This window comes from Sus scrofa, chromosome 4 (assembly GCF_000003025.6).
Source record: "Sus scrofa isolate TJ Tabasco breed Duroc chromosome 4, Sscrofa11.1, whole genome shotgun sequence".
Classification (NCBI taxonomy): Eukaryota; Metazoa; Chordata; class Mammalia; order Artiodactyla; family Suidae; genus Sus; species Sus scrofa.
Genome location: NC_010446.5, coordinates 72,611,569 through 72,633,912, shown reverse-complemented (window position 1 = coordinate 72,633,912; position 22,344 = coordinate 72,611,569). Strand labels below are relative to the sequence as shown.

Genomic DNA, 22,344 nt, shown 5'->3' with positions numbered 1-22,344 from the left:
CTGATTTGGTATCTTGGGTAGAACATACAGTAGGTTGGGCCAGACGTAGGAATGGATTCATACCTTTGCTTTATTGATAACCTTTATCAAGGTGCTTTCTCATTCTTGTGTGTGACTTACCAAAATTTCCACCTTTTCCACGTAGTTTGGCTTTGTTTCTCCAGTGTGACTGCTTAATTTAGTAATAGGATGCTTGTGAAAGGTCATACATTCTTTCAGGGTACAGGCCGATCGTTTGCTGAAGGGCTGTTTTTGAATCCTCCAAGTGACTGGAGGAGTGGATTTAGTGTCTGGTCTAGGTTTCTGTTTCGGGTGGGACAAGTATGGCTCAATATGTTTGGAACTTTTGATTTCATGGGAATAATGAGGATTTTGATAGACTACTTTGGGAGTCTAATGAAAAGATACGCATTACTTTAGAGGGCTTTCAAATTTAATGGTAACTGTCCTGGAAATAAATTTGGGTGTTCTGCGTGCACATACGTGTGTGTAGAATAGTGCCTTGACCCGGTTTTTCATTGGATACAGCCATTATAGAAAGACTTTGGGATACTGGAGCGGGGCATAGGGGCTGGGACTGTTTTCAGCTATCACCAGTCTGGTCAAACTGACTGCCATTTAGTGAAAAATTAAAATGTTGCTCCTGAGGGCTTTCGAATTCATGTACTTGTGTCAATTGTTTTGCTGTTGGTTAAGCAGAAGAGGCCAATGAGATCGTATTTATATGAAACGAAGGGCAAAAGAGCTCCGCTTACAGTTCTGGGGGTTAAGAACTGTGGTTGGTTAAACAAAGCACAGACATCGAGAAGAAATCGATTCCGGGACAATCCTGCCCCAGCTCCAGGTGCTCCTAAGCAGGTCTGACGGCAGCCCCTCAGACCGCCCCGGCCCCTCCTGTTGCACGTCTGCGCAGCCCATCCCCAGAGAAGCTGATCATGGCAGGGAAGTGTGGGTGTCAGTGAGAGTCAGGGCAGACAATGGATAGCTCCGAGAACCAGAGCTTTTTGGAGCAGAATTGAGACAGAGTGGAAACCATCTCTCTGTTCACTCTATGTGCTTTGATGCCCACTTAGAAGTTACAGACGGGTGAGACCATTTAGGATGAGGTGGAAAGGACGGTATGGGAGAGAAATCCAGAAGAACGAAATCAGGAAATGATAGAGCATAGACATGACAAAGCTTGGATTTCTTACTCCCTCAAAGGAACTTAATTTCGAAAAACCCTTTCAGAATTGAAAGAAATAGAATTAGCAGCAAAAACAGTAAAATCAGCAGACCAGATATTTGACTTCAATTTGAATTTCATGATAGGCTATGAGAAGCATCACAAGACCCAGGCTCATCCTGGCTTCCCATTTTCCCTGACTGTCTGCTAGATTACCTTTGCCTTTCTAATAGAATCTCCAGTTCTGTACCAAGATAATGTCTTGAAATGGTTGCTGAAATGTGGGAGTGGACTGGGGTAATATTAGGCTAGAAAAATGTAAGGTGGGTCCTAGATGGATTGTTGCTTGAATGGACCAGAATTTACTTATACAGCAATTGCAGGTTTCTGTTGCTGGCTTTTGAATGCATCCAGCAGACATTTCTTTTCATTTGGGCCAGTTGAAGTCTGGGGCGCTGAAGATTTCTGAATACATTGGTTTAAGAAGCTGCTCTGTGGTTATGACCATTTATAGACCTTTGGGGGCAGAATCGGTTATTCTTGGGTTTTGGCCACACTCCCGAACATCCTTTCTTCTTGTTGGTGATCTCTAGGCAGATGGAAAAACGGTTTAAAGTTTAGGTTTAACCAATACGCTTGAGAATTTTAAAGAAGGGTTCCAGTTCACCATCTCTGACAGTAGTTTGAAGATCAGGGATTGAGGGTAATCCTAGTCTCTTTGAACAGATGCTGTGCCAGTCTGTCATCCAGGAGACGTCTCTGCTCCTTTGTTGGGCCTCTGTCGTGTTCCAACTTGCCTTAATTTTCTCCGCAGCATCTCTGAGGCGGCTTAGCAGCCAAATGTGACCCTCAAGGCAGGTGCTCTTGTAAGAGTGTAAAAGCGATCTCGAAACATCTGTAAGTGGTGTTTCTGTTTTACATCCCTGATTTATCTGATCAAATGTTCCAAAAGAAAATTACACATTACGATTTGTTTAACAGCCTAAAACCAAAAAGGGGGGGGGATTGAAAGAGATGCTTAAAATATCACATGTCCGGGATCTTCGGCAGACACTACTGTAGGCAGGAGCAAGGGAGATACTGCAGATAATCTCGCCGCGGAACTCTCGACTGGGCTGATGCGTCATGATTTTAACCTGACCTCAATGTAGTATTTGGAGTGTTAATTTTATTTGGCTGCGATGTGTGTGAGACATCTTGTCTGAGAGATTTTTAATTGTACCATTGAGTAAAACTAAAACTGTGAATAGTGATGCACTGAAATTACAGCCCAGGAACAAGGTTTACTTTTATATGGTTTCTTGTTTAGAGTTATTAACTATATGGAGGAATAAATGTCTTTTAAATATTTTAAAACATTACAAAACCCACAATGTAAAGTTGCCATGAGGCAGCCAAAAATAATCCATATGGCATTCAGGAGAGCAGTTGCTAATTGGCTGCTCCCTGAGAAAATGGTACGCTTGGCGTCTACTTAGCACTGTGGGTTTGGCAGAGAGCCACGTTTGGGGTCAGGTTGTTGTGAATGAAGCTGCGTGTGGTTAGGGAGGAGTTAAAATGATTCATGTCTGCGAAGCCGGAGCTCGTGGGTAGAGCGCATGGTCTGTCCTCGTCCCCCTGGCCCCCCACCAGCTCACAACGTGCTCATCGTTCCAGAAACCTCCTACACGGCTTTTGTGATGGCTCTTTGTGTCCATATGGGAGTTCATCGTCACTTTCGGAACATTCTAGTAGATGGTTTCAAGTATGTGCCTGAAATTTCCTTTTGTTGCAGAAGGAATCTGGAGAGGAGGTGGAAGTTGAGGAGTTCTACGTGAAATACAAAAACTTGTAAGTAGACTCTGTGTGTGTGTGTGTGTGTGTGTGTGTGTGTGTGCGCGCGTGCGTGCGCAGGCACGCGCGTGTATGCGTTTGTGTTTTCTTTTAAATGGGGGCATATACTTTCAAGGAACCAAATTAAAAAGTAATTGGGAACTTTTTTTTTTAAATTGGCAATTGGGAAATTTTGGTTTATTTATGGTTTACGTAGTGGCTTGGAGACGGTTGCCTACTAACATATCTTTGATGTTTTATGATTTTATTTTTCTGCAAAACATGTAATTGGTACAAAGGTTGACTAGCTTTTGTGTATAACCGAGGCATTCTTTTTAGAGAAGATTAAAAACTCATATGATAATAGAAGAGTGAGGAAAGTAGTATCTGCCTGTCCTCTGAGAATGAATTTTGCTCTCTGGGCTCAGCCTCCCCACCCTCATCATTCCCCAGGATGCCTGGCACTTGAGAAGAGAACTCTGCTCTCAGGTGAAGGCTCTAGAAAATCGTGGTATCATTCACATTGGGAAATGCAGCGAGCTATCATTTTGTTGGTCTGCTTTTATGTGTAACTTTCGCTTAGTGAATTTGAATTGCATAACTTTCAAAAAACTGAATCAGAACTGCCTTGAGTTGTTGTTCTAATTGTAGGTGGAGGCAGGATACTAGGACCAAAAACACTTGGATGACGAGCAAGTGTAGTTTTAACCGTCAGTTGTCATCCTACTGAGGAAGACTGAGGCTGTTTTCTAACCTGAATGACAATCACAGAACAAGGACAAAAATATATATATACACACAAAACCGAATCACTGTGCTATATAACACACATCTAAATTATGTGTTGTATAAATTATATAAATTTTATAATTTTCAGATTATTTTTCCTTAGTAGGTATTAAAAATATTGAGTATAGTTCCCTGTGCTATACAGTAGGTCCTCATTCATTATCTATTTTATATAAAGTAGTGTGTATCTGTTAATCCCAAACTCCTAATTTATCCCTCCCACATCCTATTCCCTTTGGTAACCATACCTTTTTTTCCCCCTGTGTCTGTGGGTCTATTTCTGCTTTGGAAATAAGTTTACTTGTATTTTTTTTTTTTTTAAAGATTCCATATATAAGCAATATCATATGATATTTGTCTTTCTCTGTCTGGCTTACTTTACTTAGTATGATAATCTCTAGGTCCATTCATGTTGCTACAAATGCAAATAGCATTATTTCATACTTTTTATGGCCGAGTAATATTCCACTGTATGCATGTGTATGTATATGTATATATGTGATGTGTATATGTATACATACACATACCCCACATCTTCATAAATTCATCTGTCAGTGGACATTTAGGTTGCTTCCATATTTTGACTATTGTAAACAGTGTGCTACAGTGAACATTGGGGTGAATGTATCTTTTTGAATTAGAGTTTGTCTGGATATATGCCCAGGAGTGAGATTGCTGGATCATATGATAACTCTGTTTTTAGTTATTTAAGGATGTACCTCAAGGAAAGGAACTCAAGTACCATATTAATAAGTTCTGGGGTTTAAAGAGAGGCTTCAGGGAGCCATCAAAACAAGCCTAAGAAAATGTACCTTACCCTAGAAAATAAAAGCACCAGTGTCCTGGTTTCTGTCATTCCACCTTGTTGCACTTGGTACTGTGTTAGTTATCAGATGCATTTAAAAAAAAAAAAAAAAAAAAGTTCCTGTTGTAGTGCAGCAGTAACAAACCCAGATAGTATCCACCAGGACTCGGGTTCGATCCCTGGCCTTGCTCACTGGGTTAAGAGTCTGGCGTTGCCGTGAGCTCTGGTGTAGGTTGTAGACGTGGCTCCATCACATGTGGCTGTGGCTGTGCCTGTGGCGTAGGCTGGCAGCTGCAGCTCTGATTTGACCCCTAGCCTGGGAGTCTCCATATGCCACGGGTGTGGCCCTAAAAAGACAAAAACAAACAAAAGATGTGTTTTGACGTTTGTGAGCAAAACCTTTCACCGGGTTAAAAGATGAAGGAATATCTTATCAGTGTTAGAGTTCAATGAAATGGAAAATGCTCCATAAACATGAGGTGTTGTCATCATTTCATACTTAGAGCGTGGTGAGTTTACGCAGGTAGAAGTGATGCATGTGCCATGGTTCATATAGTCTTACAAAGAGAGTGGGAAGGGCAGATAGGAGGAGACAGCAAAGTAAGCCAGAAGGAGAGAGTTCTCTGGATTTATCAAATCAGACTCATAGCAAAGAAATGTAAGTATCAAGTGCCGAGAAACGGTACCACTAGACAAGCATCCATTGCAGTCAGTATGTGGCAGTGGGGCCCGGGGTGCTTGAGGGTGGAAACAGCACCTTTAGCCTGTTCACAGCCCCAGTGGAGTGTCCAGTGTCCCTGCCCAGCCAGGGGACACGAGTCACCCTTCACCAGTCATGTGAGATGAGGCAAAAGCAGTGCTAGAAAATAGCTTTCCTTTCTGATATTGTTGAAGTCTAAGGGAAGTTAGAATTTCCATAAAATTAAATACTTTTTGGTTAACCTTTTCTTTTGACATAACTTCAGATTTATAGAAAAAATTGCAAAAATAGTACAAAGAATTCCTGCTTATAATTAAAAAGTGTCCTGTGGAAAGATACTTTGAGACTATTAAATGTGATTGTGGTTGGTGATTTACCAGTTTCACTGTTTTTTCTAAATTTATTGGTTGGGTTTCTACTGTAAGGCAGAGCTTTACCTCCTTATCCACCTGCTTATTCCTAGCTGTGTAGACTTGGGGAGTCTTTTTTTTTCAGTGGATCATAATCTCTTACTGTAATATCATTGTTTCCTTGGCTTACATTATCCCAGACCTGGCCAGTGGGAGCCCCTCGTGCTGTCTCCTCCCTCCTTTCACCTGCGCTCACCCTTCTTGGAACATTCCTTAGTTTCTGGCACCTGAGGATGCTCCTAACTCGTCTTGCAACTTCCCTGTTCAAGTCCTAGAGTCATTCATTTCTCCAAGGAGCCTTGGTTCTTTTTACTGGAGAAGGGCATTTAGAAGCCAAGATTTGGGTACTAGGTGTGCTCATTGCCACGTGGGAGTCATTGCTTCCATGCTTCTCAATGGATGGGGCTAGGAAGGGTGTGCACAGATGTGTGTATATGATACATATGTATGTATGACACCTATAAATACATAGGTTCCATGTAATACATATGTCCCATGCACCTCTACCTACCTACCTACCTACCTATAACGAAAAACAATGCTTTTATAATACTTCAGCACCACAGGATTCATTCTATTCTTTCTCCTTTAAATATTAATAACTCCCCCTTTGCAGCTAAAAGAAACCTCACTCTTATTATCCGTAATGTTTTCTTGTCAATCATAGAATATACAGGAAGTGGTTTCAGAATTACTGGACCATATTTCTGTGAAAAAGAAGCCTGCTAAATAGAGTTCATTCAGTATTTGTTTAGAGTTTTTTGTCTTTAGCCTGATGCTGTAGAGGCTAAATACTTTTTTCAACATATCCTCAGGTTGTTTCTTCTCCTCCTCACCCCATCCAGTGTGATTGTGTTATTTACTGGATTCTCAGTTTGGTGCATCTCTTTCTGTTTCTATTTGTATCTCATTTTAGCCTGCACCCCATTCTTGTTGAGGTTTTTTGTTTTTTTTTTTTCCCTCAAATTCATGAAACATGGTTCAAAAGCCAGAACTATACACAAAATGATACCCCAAGAAGTGCAATCCTCCCTTTCTTTCTACCCTATCCCTGCTTCTCCGTCTCATTGATCCCAGATTTATCCTTCCTATAATTTTTGGTGTGAATGTGCAGATAGATAGATCTTATGTATTATTTCCCCTTCTTTCTTAAACACAAAAGAATAGCATACTCTCAGTACATGTTTGCACTTTGCTTTTTTCCTCATAATTCTGTCTATACTAAGTTACTCAACATCAGTTCAGACGGTCTTCTTCATTCTTTGTTACAGCTGCGTAGTACTCCATTGTACTGCTGTGTCTAGCTTATCCACCCAATTTCCTATGCATGTGAACATGCAAATGGCTTCTGATACTTTATAGTTACAGATAATGCTGTGGTATATAGTCTCGTGCCTGAATATTTTCAAATCATTGGAGGCAGAGCTTCAGGGTAAATTTTATTTATTTATTTATTTATTTATTTATTTATTTTATTTTTTTGCTTTTCAGGGCTGCACCTGTGGCACATGGAAGTTCCCAGGCTAGAGGGCAAATTGGAACTGCAGCTGCCGCCCTATGCCACAGCTACGGCAATGCCAGATCACGAGGCCGCATCACATCCATGCCAGATCCTCAACCCAGTGAGCGAGGCCAGGGATCAAACCCTCACCTCCAGGGATGCTAGTCGGGTTTATAACCCATTGAGCCACAATGGGAAATCCAGAGCGAACTTTTAGATTGGGGCTGCTAGATCAAAAGGCATACATAGGAGTTCCTGTTGTGGCACAGCAAAAATGAACGAATCCAACTAGGAACCATGAGGTTGCGGGTTCGATCCCTGGTCTCACTCAGTGGGTTAAGGATCCGGCATTGCCGTGAGCTGTGGTGTAGGTTGCAGATGTAGCTTGGATCTGGCATTGCTGTGGCTGTGGTATAGGCCGGCAGCTGTGGCTCTGATTAGACCCCTAGCCGGGGAACCTCCAAATGCTATGAGTGTGGCCCTGAAAAGACAAAAAGACCAATTAAAAAATAAATAAATAAATAAAGCGTACATATATGTATGTAGTTCTGTTAGATTTTGCCCAGTTCTCTTCTGTAATTGTGTCAGTTTGCGGTCCTTCCAGGACCTATTTCCTCACCACTTTTTCCAGTGTAATGTGTTTTGTTTGTTTGTTTGTTTTGTTTTGTTTGCATTTTGTGGAAAATCGTATTTCAGTGTAGTTTTAACTAGCATTTTCTTTTATTGTGAGTAAGGTGGAACATCTTTATAAGTTTAATGGTCAGTTTTGTATCATGTTCTGTCAGTTGTCTGTATCTTTTGCCCATTTTTCTATTGTGCTTCCTTCAATTTTTAGCAGTTCTTTATAAACATTCTTTTTAATCCTCAGTCTCTGTTCTATGTTGCAACTGCCTTTCCCCAGTTTCAGTTGTCACTTATCTTTATTTATTGCTGTTGATTGCAGTGTAAGTTTAAAAACTGTTTTGTGTGTTTAGATTTGTTAACCTTTCACTGGGTTTAACTTTAGAGTCACAGTCAGAAAGCCTTTTTGAATACTCTGGTTAAAGACGAATTGGCCATATTTTCCTCTAGCTCTTGCCTGGTTTGATTTTCTGTATTTAGACGCTTGATCTGGTTGTTGTTTACTGTTGTATATGGTGTAAAGCCTGACTCTAATTTTATTCTTTTCCAAGTATTGTTGTTCCAGCACCATTATAAAAATGTCCATCTTTGCTTCAATGATTTGAGATGCAGCCTTTATCATGAACTAAAGATAAATATTTATTTGGATCCATATCTGTACTTTATTTTAATCTTTTGATCTGCCTGTGTCTTCATGAGTCAGTAGCACACTGTTTTACTTATAGAGGCCGTATAGCATGTTCTAATACCTGGTTTATCTAGTTTCCCCAAGATGTTTCCCTTTTAATGTTTTCCTGGATGTTTTTCCATGTTTTTTCTTTTTTTAATTTTTGGCCATACCCATGGCATGTGGAAGTTCCCGGGCCAGGGGTCAAACCCTCGCTGCGGCTGTGACCTGTGCCATGGCTGCGGCAATGCCGGATCCTTAACCTGCTGCACCACATGGGAATTTCCATGTTTATTCTTATATGTAAGTCCAGTATTAACTTGTCTATCTCCATTAAAATAGTTGTTAAAATTTTCACTTACATTAAGATAAATTACAAATTTATGATGTTGAGTCATGCTATCTAAAAACAAGCACATCTTTTTAATTGGTTCAGTTTGATTTTTTGTGTCTTTTAGGAGGGTTTTAAGTGTTTCCTGTACAAGTTTCACACGCTTCCGATTAAATGTATTGCAAAGTATTTGGACTTTGTCGATACTATAAAAGTGGTTTTCTCTAACATTTTATCTTCTAACTGGTTCTTGTTTGCGTGAATGAAGACAGTTGACTTCTCTATGTTATTACTTTTGTATCCTGCCACATAACTGAATTTTAAGTGAATCATTTTATTATTCGAGTTAGTTTCCTAATTGATTCTCTAGGGTTTTCCAGTTACGCAGTCATATCCTACAAATCGAGACAGTTTTACTTATTTTCTAATTAGTACGCCTCTTGTTTTCTCTCATCTAACAGCTTTGGCTGATGCCCTGCCTAGGAGATTGGGTGGTCCTGGAGATAGTGGGCATCCTTGCCTTGTTTCTGATCCTAGTGCAGAAGCCTGGGGTTTTTCTCCATTTAGTTAAGGCCGAGTCACATGACTGAAAATTTCATCCCAGTTTACAAAAGGGAGAGCGGGCCTGGACCCAGCTGCTGAAGTGCCTGCGTCCACCTCGTGGCCACCCCGGGACCGCGTTCCAGGCCTGCCCACCTTGGCCAACACAAGAGTGCCCACTGCCCACGTACCCTTTTCTGTCCATTAATTGAGAGACTGGACTAGGTTATTTTTTAAAATAGTATTTGGTTTGGATTATAACAGTATTACATATTATTTATTGAAAAATTGGAAAATACAAGTTGAAAGTAGAAAATAAAATGTTTGTGGTTTCACCACCCAGATAATTACTAACCTTTTGATGCATTTGCATCTAGTCTCTTGTGTGTATGTGTATACAGGGTTTCTGTTAAATTCAAATCTATGTGTGGCACATGTATTTAAAGTCCTTATCTGCCTCAGTCAATTGTAGAAGGACTAAACTGGCCCAACCTATGAAAATGTCCATTAGATGTTACATAAATAAAAAGGATGTGATAGTTAATGTCCGAAGACTTTTCCATATCATTCATCCTTTTTTGAGAGGTTTTATAGTAGTGGCTGCATAATTTCTGAGAGTTAGTAGTCCTTTGATTTTGAAAGCACCTCTTTTTTCTTAATGTCATCACCAGAAAGGGGCATAAGAGTTGAGGCTGTTGGAGGGCAGGGAGAGGATGATGGTATGAACAGATATTGAAATACCAAAGGGAAGTGTGTCGGAGGTAGCATAAACATTGCTTACGTACCTGTGAGTCTCGGGGATGAGAAAGGAAGGTGAGGCGTGCTCCGTCAGGGTCAGTTTGGAGAAGACAGTGCATGCTCGGGGTGGGCTGGGGGTGAGTCCGAGGGGCGGGACAGGGCGAGGAGTGGGTCAACATTAGGAGTGAAGAATTCATGAGGGACCCTAGGATATCATCTCAGAGCTCCTGGAAGAATCAGCCGGAAGAGGGGGCTGATTGGGAGCCGATTTTAGGGGCTTGGGGCAGGTGTTCGGAGAGCCGTTGGGCCTCCTTTTCTGCCCTGTGGCTCTAGAAGGAGGAAGTTAGGATTACCTTGGCTGTTTTAAACACGAATTCCTTCAACTTGACAAAAACGTTTTATTTCCCAATTAATGATAAAAGGCTCAAAACAAATCCATAATTAAGGCCACCCTGTAGCGCTAATGGTTCTGTATTGAAGTGTAACCCATTCACTCATGAAAACAGCTTGTTATTAGGTCCTTTTTCTTTTTTAGTGGGAACTGGTAAGAGTTTTAGTAAGGGAGCTGAAGGCTCAGGACAGAAGGCATCTTTTAGGCATTGTTACTCATTTTCTTCTCTCATTCTCAAACATTAGTAGGTATGTTGAATGTGGCTCAGCTTCTATGAGTAATTAAACAGGTTATTTTGTTATGACCTGTTTAGTTGAATAATTAAACAGGTTATTTTGTTATGACCTGTTTAGTTGGTTTTTTGGGGGAATGATAATGAACATGTGTAATAAAGGATTAATTATTTTCTGCCTGTTTCAAGTATATTATTTTATTCTTTTAGCTCTTATCTTCATTGTCAATGGGCATCTGTAGAAGATCTGGAAAAAGATAAGAGAATTCAGCAAAAGATTAAACGATTTAAGGCAAAGCAGGGCCAGAACAAATTCCTTTCAGAGGTATGAACAACCTGGTTAATTTTCTAAAGTACTAACATTATTAAAATGTTGTGAATTTTGAATATCTGGTCAGCAAATTATTAAGAAAAACTAGTTTGCCTCATTTGGTGCTGTTACTTGCATATTGGTAACTGGTTATTGCTAAAATAATTTGTAAACAGGAAATTTCTCATTCTTCCTGTTGCTTAGTCTAGAAGATACTGGTCCTTAAGATATTATGTGGAAATATGATGGTGTGATTAAATCTTGTAATGAAAGTACAGCTAGTAGACAGTGAAAAAAGTCAGTAGACAAAAGTTCTTTTAAGATCTAGCAGGTTAAAAACTCGACAGTACGTATTAAGTAAAAGCTCTAGGATGTAAAAGTTTTGGGGGAAGGGATGCAACAAATTTCTTTTGTTCGGGTCAGTGCTTAATTACTTGAGTTTACGGAACTCATTTTCACAGGTGATGTGCTGTGGTTTAGGGGTTGGTCTGATATCTAGTATCTTTGCCTTGCCCCCTTTAGCCTCAGTTCTCTATCAAGATGGGAAGGTACCCATCCCTGGGGCAGGGAAGAAGGCCTGCACATTTTAAGAAGTGCCAAGTTCCCCTCCAGCTGAATCCATTCCCTTAACGAAAGACTCTCACAGACACTGCCTGGGGTCTCTGGGCTTGTGATCACCAGTGTGGATTCATGTAGGGCCTCAAGCAGATCAAAGAGAAAGCCTCACATTGAAAGATTACACTGGCTGTGACTTACTAGTTCTCCTTTGCATAAAGGAGTTATCAACTATAAAGAAGTGTGACATTTGATGCAAAATAGTACCTGTTTCACAACCAGCTTCATGCCCCCACCCCTTTTCAGAGACAGGTCAGGGGGTGAGCAGAAGAGTGTTAAGTACTTTCATGTCATAAAGTCGGTCCTTATGATCTCAGGTGACAAGGCTGGGTTCTCCTGGAATCTGATGTTCCTGCCCCCAGAGGCATATAGTAAAATGGGCACTAGGTGGGAGATGAGGCGGAGGTTGTTTTACTGGACCTATTCATCCTCAGCAGTCAGCCCTGAGGGGGCTGGAGCTGCTCAGTGTGACTCATGACTCATGTCCTAGGGAATATTTAGGTGATTCTTTCTTTGAAAGGGCAGTTACTAAGAAAATACTAGGCAGTTCTATTTTTCATGCCCCTTAATGAAACTAAAGTTCAGTGTTTGTGACATTGGGCAAGTTGAAATCATTAGCTTCCATGTAGAAAGAGGCACCGTGTGTTTTGCTGCTGTTTCTGTGCATCTGTGATAGGAAAAGGCAAGAGTACAATCCACCCCCTTCCCCACCCCAAACCCCCAGTCCTTCAACCCCAGTTCTGTTCATTAAACGTATTTGATGGTGTTTCCTGGAGTCAGATGTAGTTTAGGGACTGTGCTTGCTCCTAGCTGTGTAGCCTTTGAGTGTGTCTGCGTGACTCACCTATGCCGAGGTTGACATACATTATCTTACTGATAACTTGGCAACTAAAAATCTTAAGTTCTGTTCTGAATGTAAGTAGCATTAATTGGGTCTGAGAAGATGATCCAAGAGTTAACAGAGAATACCAGTTCCCTTTTCCTCCCTGCCTTTACACATACACACGCGCACACTCTTCAGGTTTCCCATGATTCTGCTACTTGGGGATTTTTAGTTATGACCGCTTTCTCATTCTCTGTTTCACATTAAGCTTTCTTTAAGTCATTGCAACTAAAATCTCCATTCAAAAGATCATCAGAACTGGAGTTCCCATTATGGCTCAGTGAGTTACAAAGCCGATTAATATCTGTGAGGATGTGGGTTCGATCCCTGGCCTCACTCAGTGGGTTAGGGATCTGGGATTGCTGTGAGCTGTGGTGCAGGTCGCAGCCACGGCTAGGATCCTGCATTGCTGTGGCTGTGGTGTAGGCCAGCAGCTGCAGCTCTGATTTGACCCCTAGCCTGGGGACTTCCATGTGGCTCTAAAAAGCCCCTCTCCCCCCAAAAAAGAGATTATCAAAACTGGAAATTGCCTCACACGTATGGTGATGTAGATGACTTGCTCAAAGGATAAACGTATTTAGGCGTAAAGTTAGGAATTTTAATTTAGCAGTGAAAGGTCCTGTTAAAAACAGCTTGTTTTAGAGCTCTTATAATCAAAACCTAGTTTATGGAAAGTTTCAGTGTTTATACAGTATATGAGTAATACATAGATATTTTGTACCTAAGTCTAGATGCTTTGACAAAGCCAGTGCATTCAATATATTAACATTTTAAATTAATCGAACATTTCAGTGATTTTTGTTTGTTTGTTTTTGTTTTTTTTTTTTTTTGCCTTGCTCATGAACACTAGATAAAGGCCTGAGGCAGTTAAAACACTTTCTGGTATTTCTGATTTTGATCAAAATTCACAGTTTAAAGCATTCAAACTGGGTGCTTTAAGTGGGCCCAGAAGCCCCGAGAATGTTTATTATCCTCAAGCCAACTCTGACTGAACTGCTTTTCACCTGCAACGCAGGGGCTACGAACAGTAGCCAAGTGACTTCTAATACGTCTTCGCAAAACATTGTAACACAGTTATATTACTGATGAGTTCATCTCTAGGAACACATAATAATGTCTTTTCTAACTTATCTGACTCCGACCTCTTTAAAGGGGGGCTTAGGCTGTACCTTCTCTTTGAGCTGAATTCTGTTCTTTTACGTGAGATAACTTTGCAGGCAAAGCAGGGTTACTTTACTTTTGTAAAGGCTATTGATATATTGGCTAAATAACCCAATTATTTAAGCCTCATTTCTTTATCCTTAATACTTTTAGCCAAATGCTCTATGTTCAGTACAAATAAATCATTAGAACTCTTAGATTAACGCCAAGACTGTATTCAAATGAGGTACTAATATTGATTGGCAAAGACGACCAAACATCGTAAAGTCTGTTCACACTAAAATATGGAATTCACTGATCTCAGTGTTTCCAGCTTTTGAATAACAATTTTGAATAACATTCTGCAAATGATGCCGTAAAGCATCCGACAACTCCAATAGTCAGGAGGCTTCAAGAGCACTGGCTCTGATGCTTTATTGCAAGCTGCAGTTTCAAGAATGCTAAATGCATCGCATGCCATGAGCCTTTTGGATTGCTCATTAGTGAATTGTAATTTCACACTTCATTTAAAATATTCTTAAACATTCTCTCACAGTAAAAAGGTTTCACACAGTAATTAAAAGACCCAGTTAACAAAGTCTGAGAAATCTGATTTCCTCATGGGGAATGATTTTGCTAAATTGTAGCATTTCAATTAATATAATAGAATTTGCCAGATATAAATTTTGCATTGCCTTGACCCAAAATATTATTGCTTGATGAAAAGTGAAATAGTGTTTACTCTGAGGAGTTAAATAAACATTTTAACTTTTTTCCCTTTGGTATAGATTGAAGATGAGCTTTTTAATCCAGATTATGTGGAGGTTGACCGGATAATGGACTTTGCACGTAGCACGGATGACCGGGGAGAGGTAACAGAAGATCATTTGTAATCAGGGGCGGTGACTCAGACAGCTTATGTGTGTTTATGGAGAATGATCGTGGAATCCTAGATCTCGTCCTGTCAGCGCCTTGGGTTATGACACACTTGGTCTAAATTTAACTGAAATTTATTAACTATTAGTTTTAGGACTTAATTACAGTAAATGTGTTTTATTTTTCAGTCTGAGAGCTTTTTAAAAGAAATCAGTTTTCAATATGAAGCAAATACATTGACATTTTGCATAGTTCCAGATATGATCAATAAGGAATTCAGTATATTTTGGTATAAATTATCATGTAGTGTGAATTTCCCTTATATAGTTAGGAGTGCCCTTGTAGCAGAATGAAGTTCAATGTTATTTAACACTGGACATCCTTAGTGATGTTGATGGACTTCACTTAATGTGGTCACAGAGGATAATATAAAATATTTCTTTTTGTGAAATCCCAGTCTTGGCATGCCCATGTTGCTTTTCAAAACCCTGCGAGGTTGTAAAGGGCAGTCGATAGGGCAGTAAGAGTGAAGACAAGTTTATTGACTTCTGAGCATTGTATCTTAGTAAGGATGGCTTCTGTCATCCTTAGCTTCTTCCTGTAAATTAAACTACAGAAAGCGTTTGGTTCTTCCTTGTTCTAGTGGGAGTCTGCAGCAAACTCCCATTTTATTCCAAACTCTGCATCATGAGGTCCATGGTGTTTCAAAGACTGTATTTGTAACATAATGTTTACTTTTCCGGTTTTGCTTAGTTGTACTTTAAAAATTTTTTTTTCCTATAGTATATTTACATAGTACAGCAAATGTTTGTAACATCACAACCAGGTCAGTGTACCTTGGTCCTGAAATGAAGATCAACAAACACAGATATTTTCTAGAAGAAAGACAAAGGAAATCCTGTTAATCTGAATTATCCAAAATATTTTTCTCTCCAGTCTTCTGGAGCTCAAGTACATTATTTTAAAGTGATTGGGTTCAAACAGTATCTCTGTAAGAAAGAGGAAGAAATCCTAATAAATTCAAGCCTGTTTCTCGTTCTTTAAGACGGTAGCCACCTTAGTAAGTATGTCAACACGCTAGGAGGATTGACCATGTAAGTCTGAATCTGATAACCTGGTGATTGATTCGGATAAGAATAAGGCTCAAATTCAGCTTCGTTATTTACCAGCTATTCCTTTATAAACAAACTTCTTGCCTTTTGAACATTGATTGTCACTGGCTTAGATAAAAATTAATTTGTTCTGGTAAGATTCAGTGTCATTTCCAGTATAGACCTGAGACTCTGTAACTAAGAGCTGCTTGTTCAGTGGGCATAGTCTTACAGCTTCTGCCAGCTTCCTTTTCCTGCTGCCGGGGTAGCTTCTGTCAGTAATGAAGTGGAGCACGTGTTTTTGCCATGAATCCAATTCTGCTGTGTTTGAACCTGGCCCAGCCTGTGACTCACTACCTGGTGAAGTGGTGCTCACTGCCTTATGAAGACAGCACGTGGGAACTGAGGCAGGACATAGATCAAGCCAAGATCGAAGAGTTTGAGAAGCTGATGTCCAGGGAGCCGGAAACAGAGCGTGTGGTGAGAACTGGCGGCGGCGGAGGGTTTAATTTGAGACTTGCACGGCGGTGCGGTCTTGAGAAACCACTAATGGGATTTCCTATATTTGAAACAGGAGCGACCTCCTGCTGATGATTGGAAGAAATCGGAGAGTTCCAGGGAGTATAAAAACAATAACAAACTCAGGGAATACCAGTTGGAGGGAGTAAACTGGCTACTTTTCAATTGGTACAACATGTACGTAAAGCATGTTTTTCTTCACTTTTCAAAAAAGCCCGTAATAGCTCATTTCCTTTGCAGTTATCAAAAATATTGGATGTAACTCAGCATTTTAACGTGCTATTAAAATTATTTTTTTAAAAAAGCAAACACTGGAAGGATGTTTAGGATTTGTTTACCCAAAAAATATTAATTCGGAGATCAATGGAAATATGTCTTAGAGCGTTTTGTTTGAAAATTATTTTGTTGTATTGAAGAGAACATCAAAGATATGCATTTATGAGTAAAATGGATGCATACAGTTATTTTGTGAAAAGAAAGCACTGTCTAGCATGTGTACTTATTAAAGTTTCCTTGTTTTATTTCCCTCCCAAAGGCGAAACTGCATTTTAGCAGATGAAATGGGTTTGGGAAAAACGATCCAGTCCATTACATTTCTCTATGAGATATATTTGAAAGGAATCCATGGCCCTTTTTTAGTCATTGCCCCATTGTCCACAATCCCCAACTGGGAAAGGGAATTCCGGACCTGGACAGAGTTGAACGTGGTTGTGTATCATGGGAGTCAAGCTAGTCGTCGGACCATTCAGTTGTATGAAATGTACTTCAAAGATCCCCAGGTAACGTGTCACAGGTGGCATTCCTCATGCTTACGTACATCTCCAGGTGTTGGGTGTTAGAGTGGTCTCGGACTTTTGGCGGGGAGGTCTAGATTTTGCAGAACTGAGAAATTTGCTTAGATTTCTTACCCAGTTTATGCTTGTATTATACTTCCACATCTTAAGATTACGGCTCTTTCTTTTTTCTTTTTGCTATTTCTAGGGCCTCTCATGCGGCATATGGAGGTTCCCAGGCTAGGGGTCGAATCGGAACTGTAGCCACCAGCCTACGCCAGAGCCACAGCAATGCAGGATCCGAGTCGTGTCCGCAGCCTACACCACAGCTCACGGCAACGCCGGATCATTAACCCACTGAGCAAGGGCAGGGACCGAACCCGCAACCTCATGGTTCCCAGTTGGATTCGTTAACCACTGCACCACGATGGAAACTCTGGCTCTTTCTTTTTATAGTTACGGTCACTCTAATTATTAGATTAGCATGAATGACAGTTTCTTACCTTGGGTGACAGCTGAAAATCATTCAGTATGTTGATATGCTCACTTGGTTTATTTTGCAAGCCCTCAGAAAAAAGCTAAACAAAATGGAGCAACTAAATGTGAATGGACAGAATATTGTATTATATTTATTATCACTAGAAATAAAAAATATTCGGCGTGTAATATTGACTAGTACATTGAATGAAATACACCCAAAGGGAAGCATGTATACTTGGGCTCAGTAGCAGTCGCTGTGATTTTTAACTAATTCTAGTTACCTGGATGCAATTATCCTATGATATTGACAGTGAAGCAGTAGAAATGACGAAGAAGGAAGAATAAATAGTATGTGCTAAAATAGTTTTAAGCTGTAGGCGGTAAATAGAAGTCCTGTAACTGGAAATTGGATGGAGTTTTGTTCTGTTTTGTTAAACATGTCTGTTTACCTTCAGTGTATGTTTTGGCCTATTAAATACTTAAAGGAGAAAAATATTAAAATCTGTTTTGGTATTGATCTTTAGACTTGGGAAATTGTTAGAAGTTCTACCCAGAGTTGAAAGTTTTTTTCATGTTAGCACTTTACAAGTAAACTTCCCATTGTGGCTCAGTGGGTAAGAAGCTGACTAGTATCCATGAGGATGCTGGTTTGACCCCTGGTTTTGCTCAGTGGGTTAAGGTTCCAGCTTGAGGTGTGGGTTGCAGATGTGGCTCGCAGATGTGGCTCGGATCTGGTGTTGCTATGACTGCAATGTAGGCTGGCAGCTGCAGCTCCAATTGGACTCCTAGCCTGGAAACTTCCATATGGTGCAGGCTTGGCCCTAAAAAGAAGAAAAAAAAGGTAAAAAAATAGGTTACAAGAGTTTTATAGAAGACATAAAGTAAAAAGTTGTAAAAAAGTAATAAGACAGTTTTGGAGTTCCCTTGTGTCTCAGCATGTTCAGGGTCTGGCGTTGTCACTGCTCTGGCTCTGGTTACAGCTGTGGCTCAGGTTCCATCCCTAACAGGAACTTCCACATACCTCAGGCGAGGCTTAAAAAAAGGGGGGGGTTTTAAAAAGTCTTAGTACATAATCCCTTTGACATTTCACCTTTTGGAGTCTGTGGGATGTAACTAAAATGGACACACTTAGTGGCACTTAACTGCACATGTTTTTTTTTTTTTTTTTTTTTTGCCTTTTCTATGGCTGCATTCATGGCATATGGAGGTTCCCAGGCTAGGGGTCTAATCGGAGCTGTAGCCACCGGCCTGCGCCAGAGCCACAGCAATGCAGGATCTGAACCACGTCTTCGACCTACACCACAGCTCACGGCAACGCCGGATCCTTAACCCACTGAGCAAGGCCAGGGATTGAACCTGCAACCTCATGATTCCTAGTCGGATTCGTTAATCACTGCACCACAACGGGAACTCCTAACTGCACATGATCTTTAAGGAAATTGGCTTGCAAATTTTACTAAGGATTTTCAAAGTTCCTCTAAAAAGGAAAGATTTTACACCTCTCATATACCATAACTGTGCAAGGTCTCTAAAATACCTTGATCACAAAATACGTTACCTAAAATAAAGATAAATACATATGTTTCATGCTACTTATTCATCCTTAAAGTTACTAGTATAATCTTTAATGCTAAATAATAACCCAGAGTTGTTCTTGTAGGGTCGCGTGATAAAGGGGTCCTATAAGTTTCATGCCATCATCACTACCTTTGAGATGATTTTGACCGATTGTCCTGAGCTGCGGAATATTCCCTGGCGTTGTGTCGTCATTGATGAAGCCCACAGGCTGAAGAATAGGAACTGCAAGCTGTTGGAGGGACTCAAGATGATGGACCTGGTCAGTGTTCATAACACCGATTCCCATGAACCTGGGGTAGAATTGTTACTGCCTCAGTGTTCCTGCTGTTCGGAATTTGATACCTTTGAAGGGTGTTGGCAAAGCTTGTCAAATGCTCTGATGTTTCTTCCTGAGCTTTAAGTTACTTCACAGTTGCTACTGTCTTCCCGATTCTCAAGCTGTTGGCCCGTGTCTTCACTCAGTGGAGTGTAGTCATGATATTTCCACTGAAATGAGTTTCAAGTCTTTGATTTTCCCTTTTCTCTGTAAAAAAAACCCCTGCCATTTCATAAGCTGTTGGGCCAAGTGTTAGCTCCATGATGATAATTCAGTTGTGGTCCAGGGCTTGTAGGTTTGGGTGTCTCGGGGCCAGTAGGACAGGGAGGTGCATGCTGTCACTCAGGTGAATGGCTTACTGGAACTGGTCCGGTTCGTGCAGACGCTTAGAAGTTTGGGGCACCACAGATTCATCACCTTGAATTTGATCTGCAGTTTTGGACCACATCTATCCCATACTCTTCCAGCTTCCCAAGAGATGGTGAGGTCTTCCTGATTAGGTTTTTCTAGACTTTTTCCGGAGTATCATGGGATGACGTACGGTAGAAGGGTAGAATTCGATTGGTTTTCCTTTCCGCACTGCTGTGTGAGCTTCTCCACTGCATGACCTCAGTTACACTCACCCTTCTTTTTACCTTCACTTACAAGGTGGGTTTTGACCACTTGTTTTTATTTTTAGTGTACATTTTAAAAAGCAAAGTTATTGTTATTTAGCATGTCTTGGATGTTTTGATGAGTTTCTTGAAAGTCCAAAAAGAGTCTTAAAATTCCTTTAGTGTTGACTTCCATAGACTAATTTGATCTCTTGTTATGATTGAGAGTTTGAGATGGGACGGAATCTTCTCTATGTCCGTGGCTATAAATTTTTTACTGAAGACTCGTACTACCCAAAAGAACACTTAAAAGCTTTCCGTTGCAGCTGGTTCTTTGAAGCAGCTTTTTTTATTCCCAAATTAAGGGGATTGGATTAGCCAGCTATTCTTTTAATTAAAAACAAACAAAATCTAGTTTTGTTTAAACGAAGAAGTCGGACTGAATTAGCCTATTTAGGGTGGGATTTCCCATCCTTAAGACCTTTCTCAGAGCGGTTTATATTATTTGGTGTTCAATCCACAAAACAAATGAGAACACCTAGAAACGGTGAAGAGGCTTGAAGACAGGGCTAAAAGCATTTGGAAAAGAAAAGGTCCGGGGCTGTATTTGGTCTCCCCAGGAGATATTTTAGCACTGCATGGAAGTAAAGCTATGGTTTTCGGTAAACATTCATGCTCATGAAATATCTGACTCTGTTCTCTGGTTAGAGTTCCATCTTCACCGGGACATATAAGGAACAGTTATGGCACCATTTCCTGAGGACTGAAATAGTCGTCTGAGTTTATCTAAGTTATTTTCTATGATTAGTCCCTGTGCTCCCAGGTAGGAGATTCTTACTGTAAAACAAGCCTTCGTTGGTGAGTACAGTTAGCTCAACTGTCAACGTCAAATCTCCCAGGTCTTAATCGTCCATGGGAGATTTCAGAGGATTTTCTGTTGTTTATAGTAACACTTCATTAATGGATTAGAATCTGTTAACCAGAGAATTTTTCTGTTACATATCGCAGTGTTCCCGAACCTTTTTCACATAACGGCACATATGGAAAATGATCATATTTGAACTCATGCTGGGGTAAGCCAAGAAGGCTGGCCACTACCACAGGGTGACAGTCCTGGAATCCCAACTGTCACAGACCTGTGGCTGCCCCCAAGGACGCGGCATACCTGTAACTCATCCCTGGCTCACCATGGGGAGTTCTGAAAAGCAAATGAACAAAACAGTTGTTTTTCTGGTGATCAAGAGTCTTTATCTCACCAGGGTTGTTTTCTAGGTAGAACACATTATCATTTTCAGAAGCGTGTTTGTCCAGTTCTAAATTGCTCATTGCTTAGTCTTTAAATCCTTATTTAAAATATACACCCTGAGAACCTAGACACCAGCCACTTTCTGTTCATCTCTCTTAGAGTAGGTCATGGTCAAAGTAGCGAATAAGAGCAGGATCTAGCTACGGAGCAGGTCTCAGGGCACTGCTGGTACCTGCCGTGGACTCGGCTGTGATGGCAGAGCATTTGTGAGGGTTACCTTCTCGAGCGTTCTTAGAAGGCGAGGACCAGTGAGCGTCCCCATCTTTCCCGTCACTAAGGAAATGCTTGCGAAGATGACAGGGTGAGGGACGTGTACATTCTCCACTGTCATCCACAGGAGCCCCGGAGGCAGAGCCATCTCCTTGTCCCTTCCTGACAAGGAGGGGATCCTGTGGAGTGGTCGTTCTCCATGGTTTCTGTTTTATCATCTCTCCTTGTCAGGAGGCTTCGCACAAATTAAAGTCTGCTGAAGTGAAATTAAATCAACATCACTCCATCAGAGCTACAAAGATTGGTCATGTGTTCAAGCCAAAAGCCTAGTTGCTGTCATAGTTGGACTTGGAGGTGATAAGCTTGACAGCCCGTCTCCTACTTGACGTCCTGTGACACTGGCACATTAATTGTATGTTATGTAACAGTTACTTTCAAAGGGAAACCTGGTTTTATTTTGCTCCTCATGCAACCTTACCAAAGCATCATATGTGTAATCATTTGGTGTAACTGGCTTTGAACCGCCCTTGAGGGGAAGCAGCATAAACAAGAAGTGCTTTTCCTCTTTTCAAATAAGGTAATTTTGAAATTAATAACTTAAAAGGTTTTTTTTTTTTTCTGAAGTATTTGGTTAGAGGCTCAGGATTTAACTTGGCCATAAAAGCAATAAAAAACTGGGAGATAATCTTTACTACCAGTACAGCTTTTCCACGGAAATAACTGTTGTCCTAAATCTATAGCAGTATTAAAAAAAAAAAATTCTTGGATAAAGTAATTCTGGACTTGACCGTGTCCGGGAGCATGTTCCATGTTACCCACCAGTGTGGTTAGACAGCAGGGAATCTTGAGTTGATCCGCGAACTCCTTACTCGTTATGAATTTACTGAGCTGGAAGATGGCAGTCTGCGTAGATAGATCTTCCTGAATCAGAGATCTCTTTATTCAAAAGGGA

At 40.6% G+C, this 22,344-nt stretch overlaps 1 protein-coding gene across 5 annotated transcripts in view; it reads left to right on the top strand.

Moving 5' to 3' along the window:
- Positions 1–22,344, top strand: part of CHD7 (chromodomain helicase DNA binding protein 7) — a 181,989-nt gene that overhangs the window by 120,531 nt on the left and 39,114 nt on the right. For all 5 annotated transcript variants that reach the window (XM_021089334.1, XM_021089338.1, XM_021089337.1 and 2 more), the window contains exons 7-13: positions 2,940–2,995; positions 10,913–11,027; positions 14,439–14,522; positions 15,960–16,097; positions 16,192–16,313; positions 16,672–16,915; positions 19,050–19,226. In XM_021089334.1, coding sequence (XP_020944993.1) covers positions 2,940–2,995; positions 10,913–11,027; positions 14,439–14,522; positions 15,960–16,097; positions 16,192–16,313; positions 16,672–16,915; positions 19,050–19,226 — 936 coding nt within the window. The remainder of the gene's footprint in view (positions 1–2,939; positions 2,996–10,912; positions 11,028–14,438; positions 14,523–15,959; positions 16,098–16,191; positions 16,314–16,671; positions 16,916–19,049; positions 19,227–22,344) is intronic.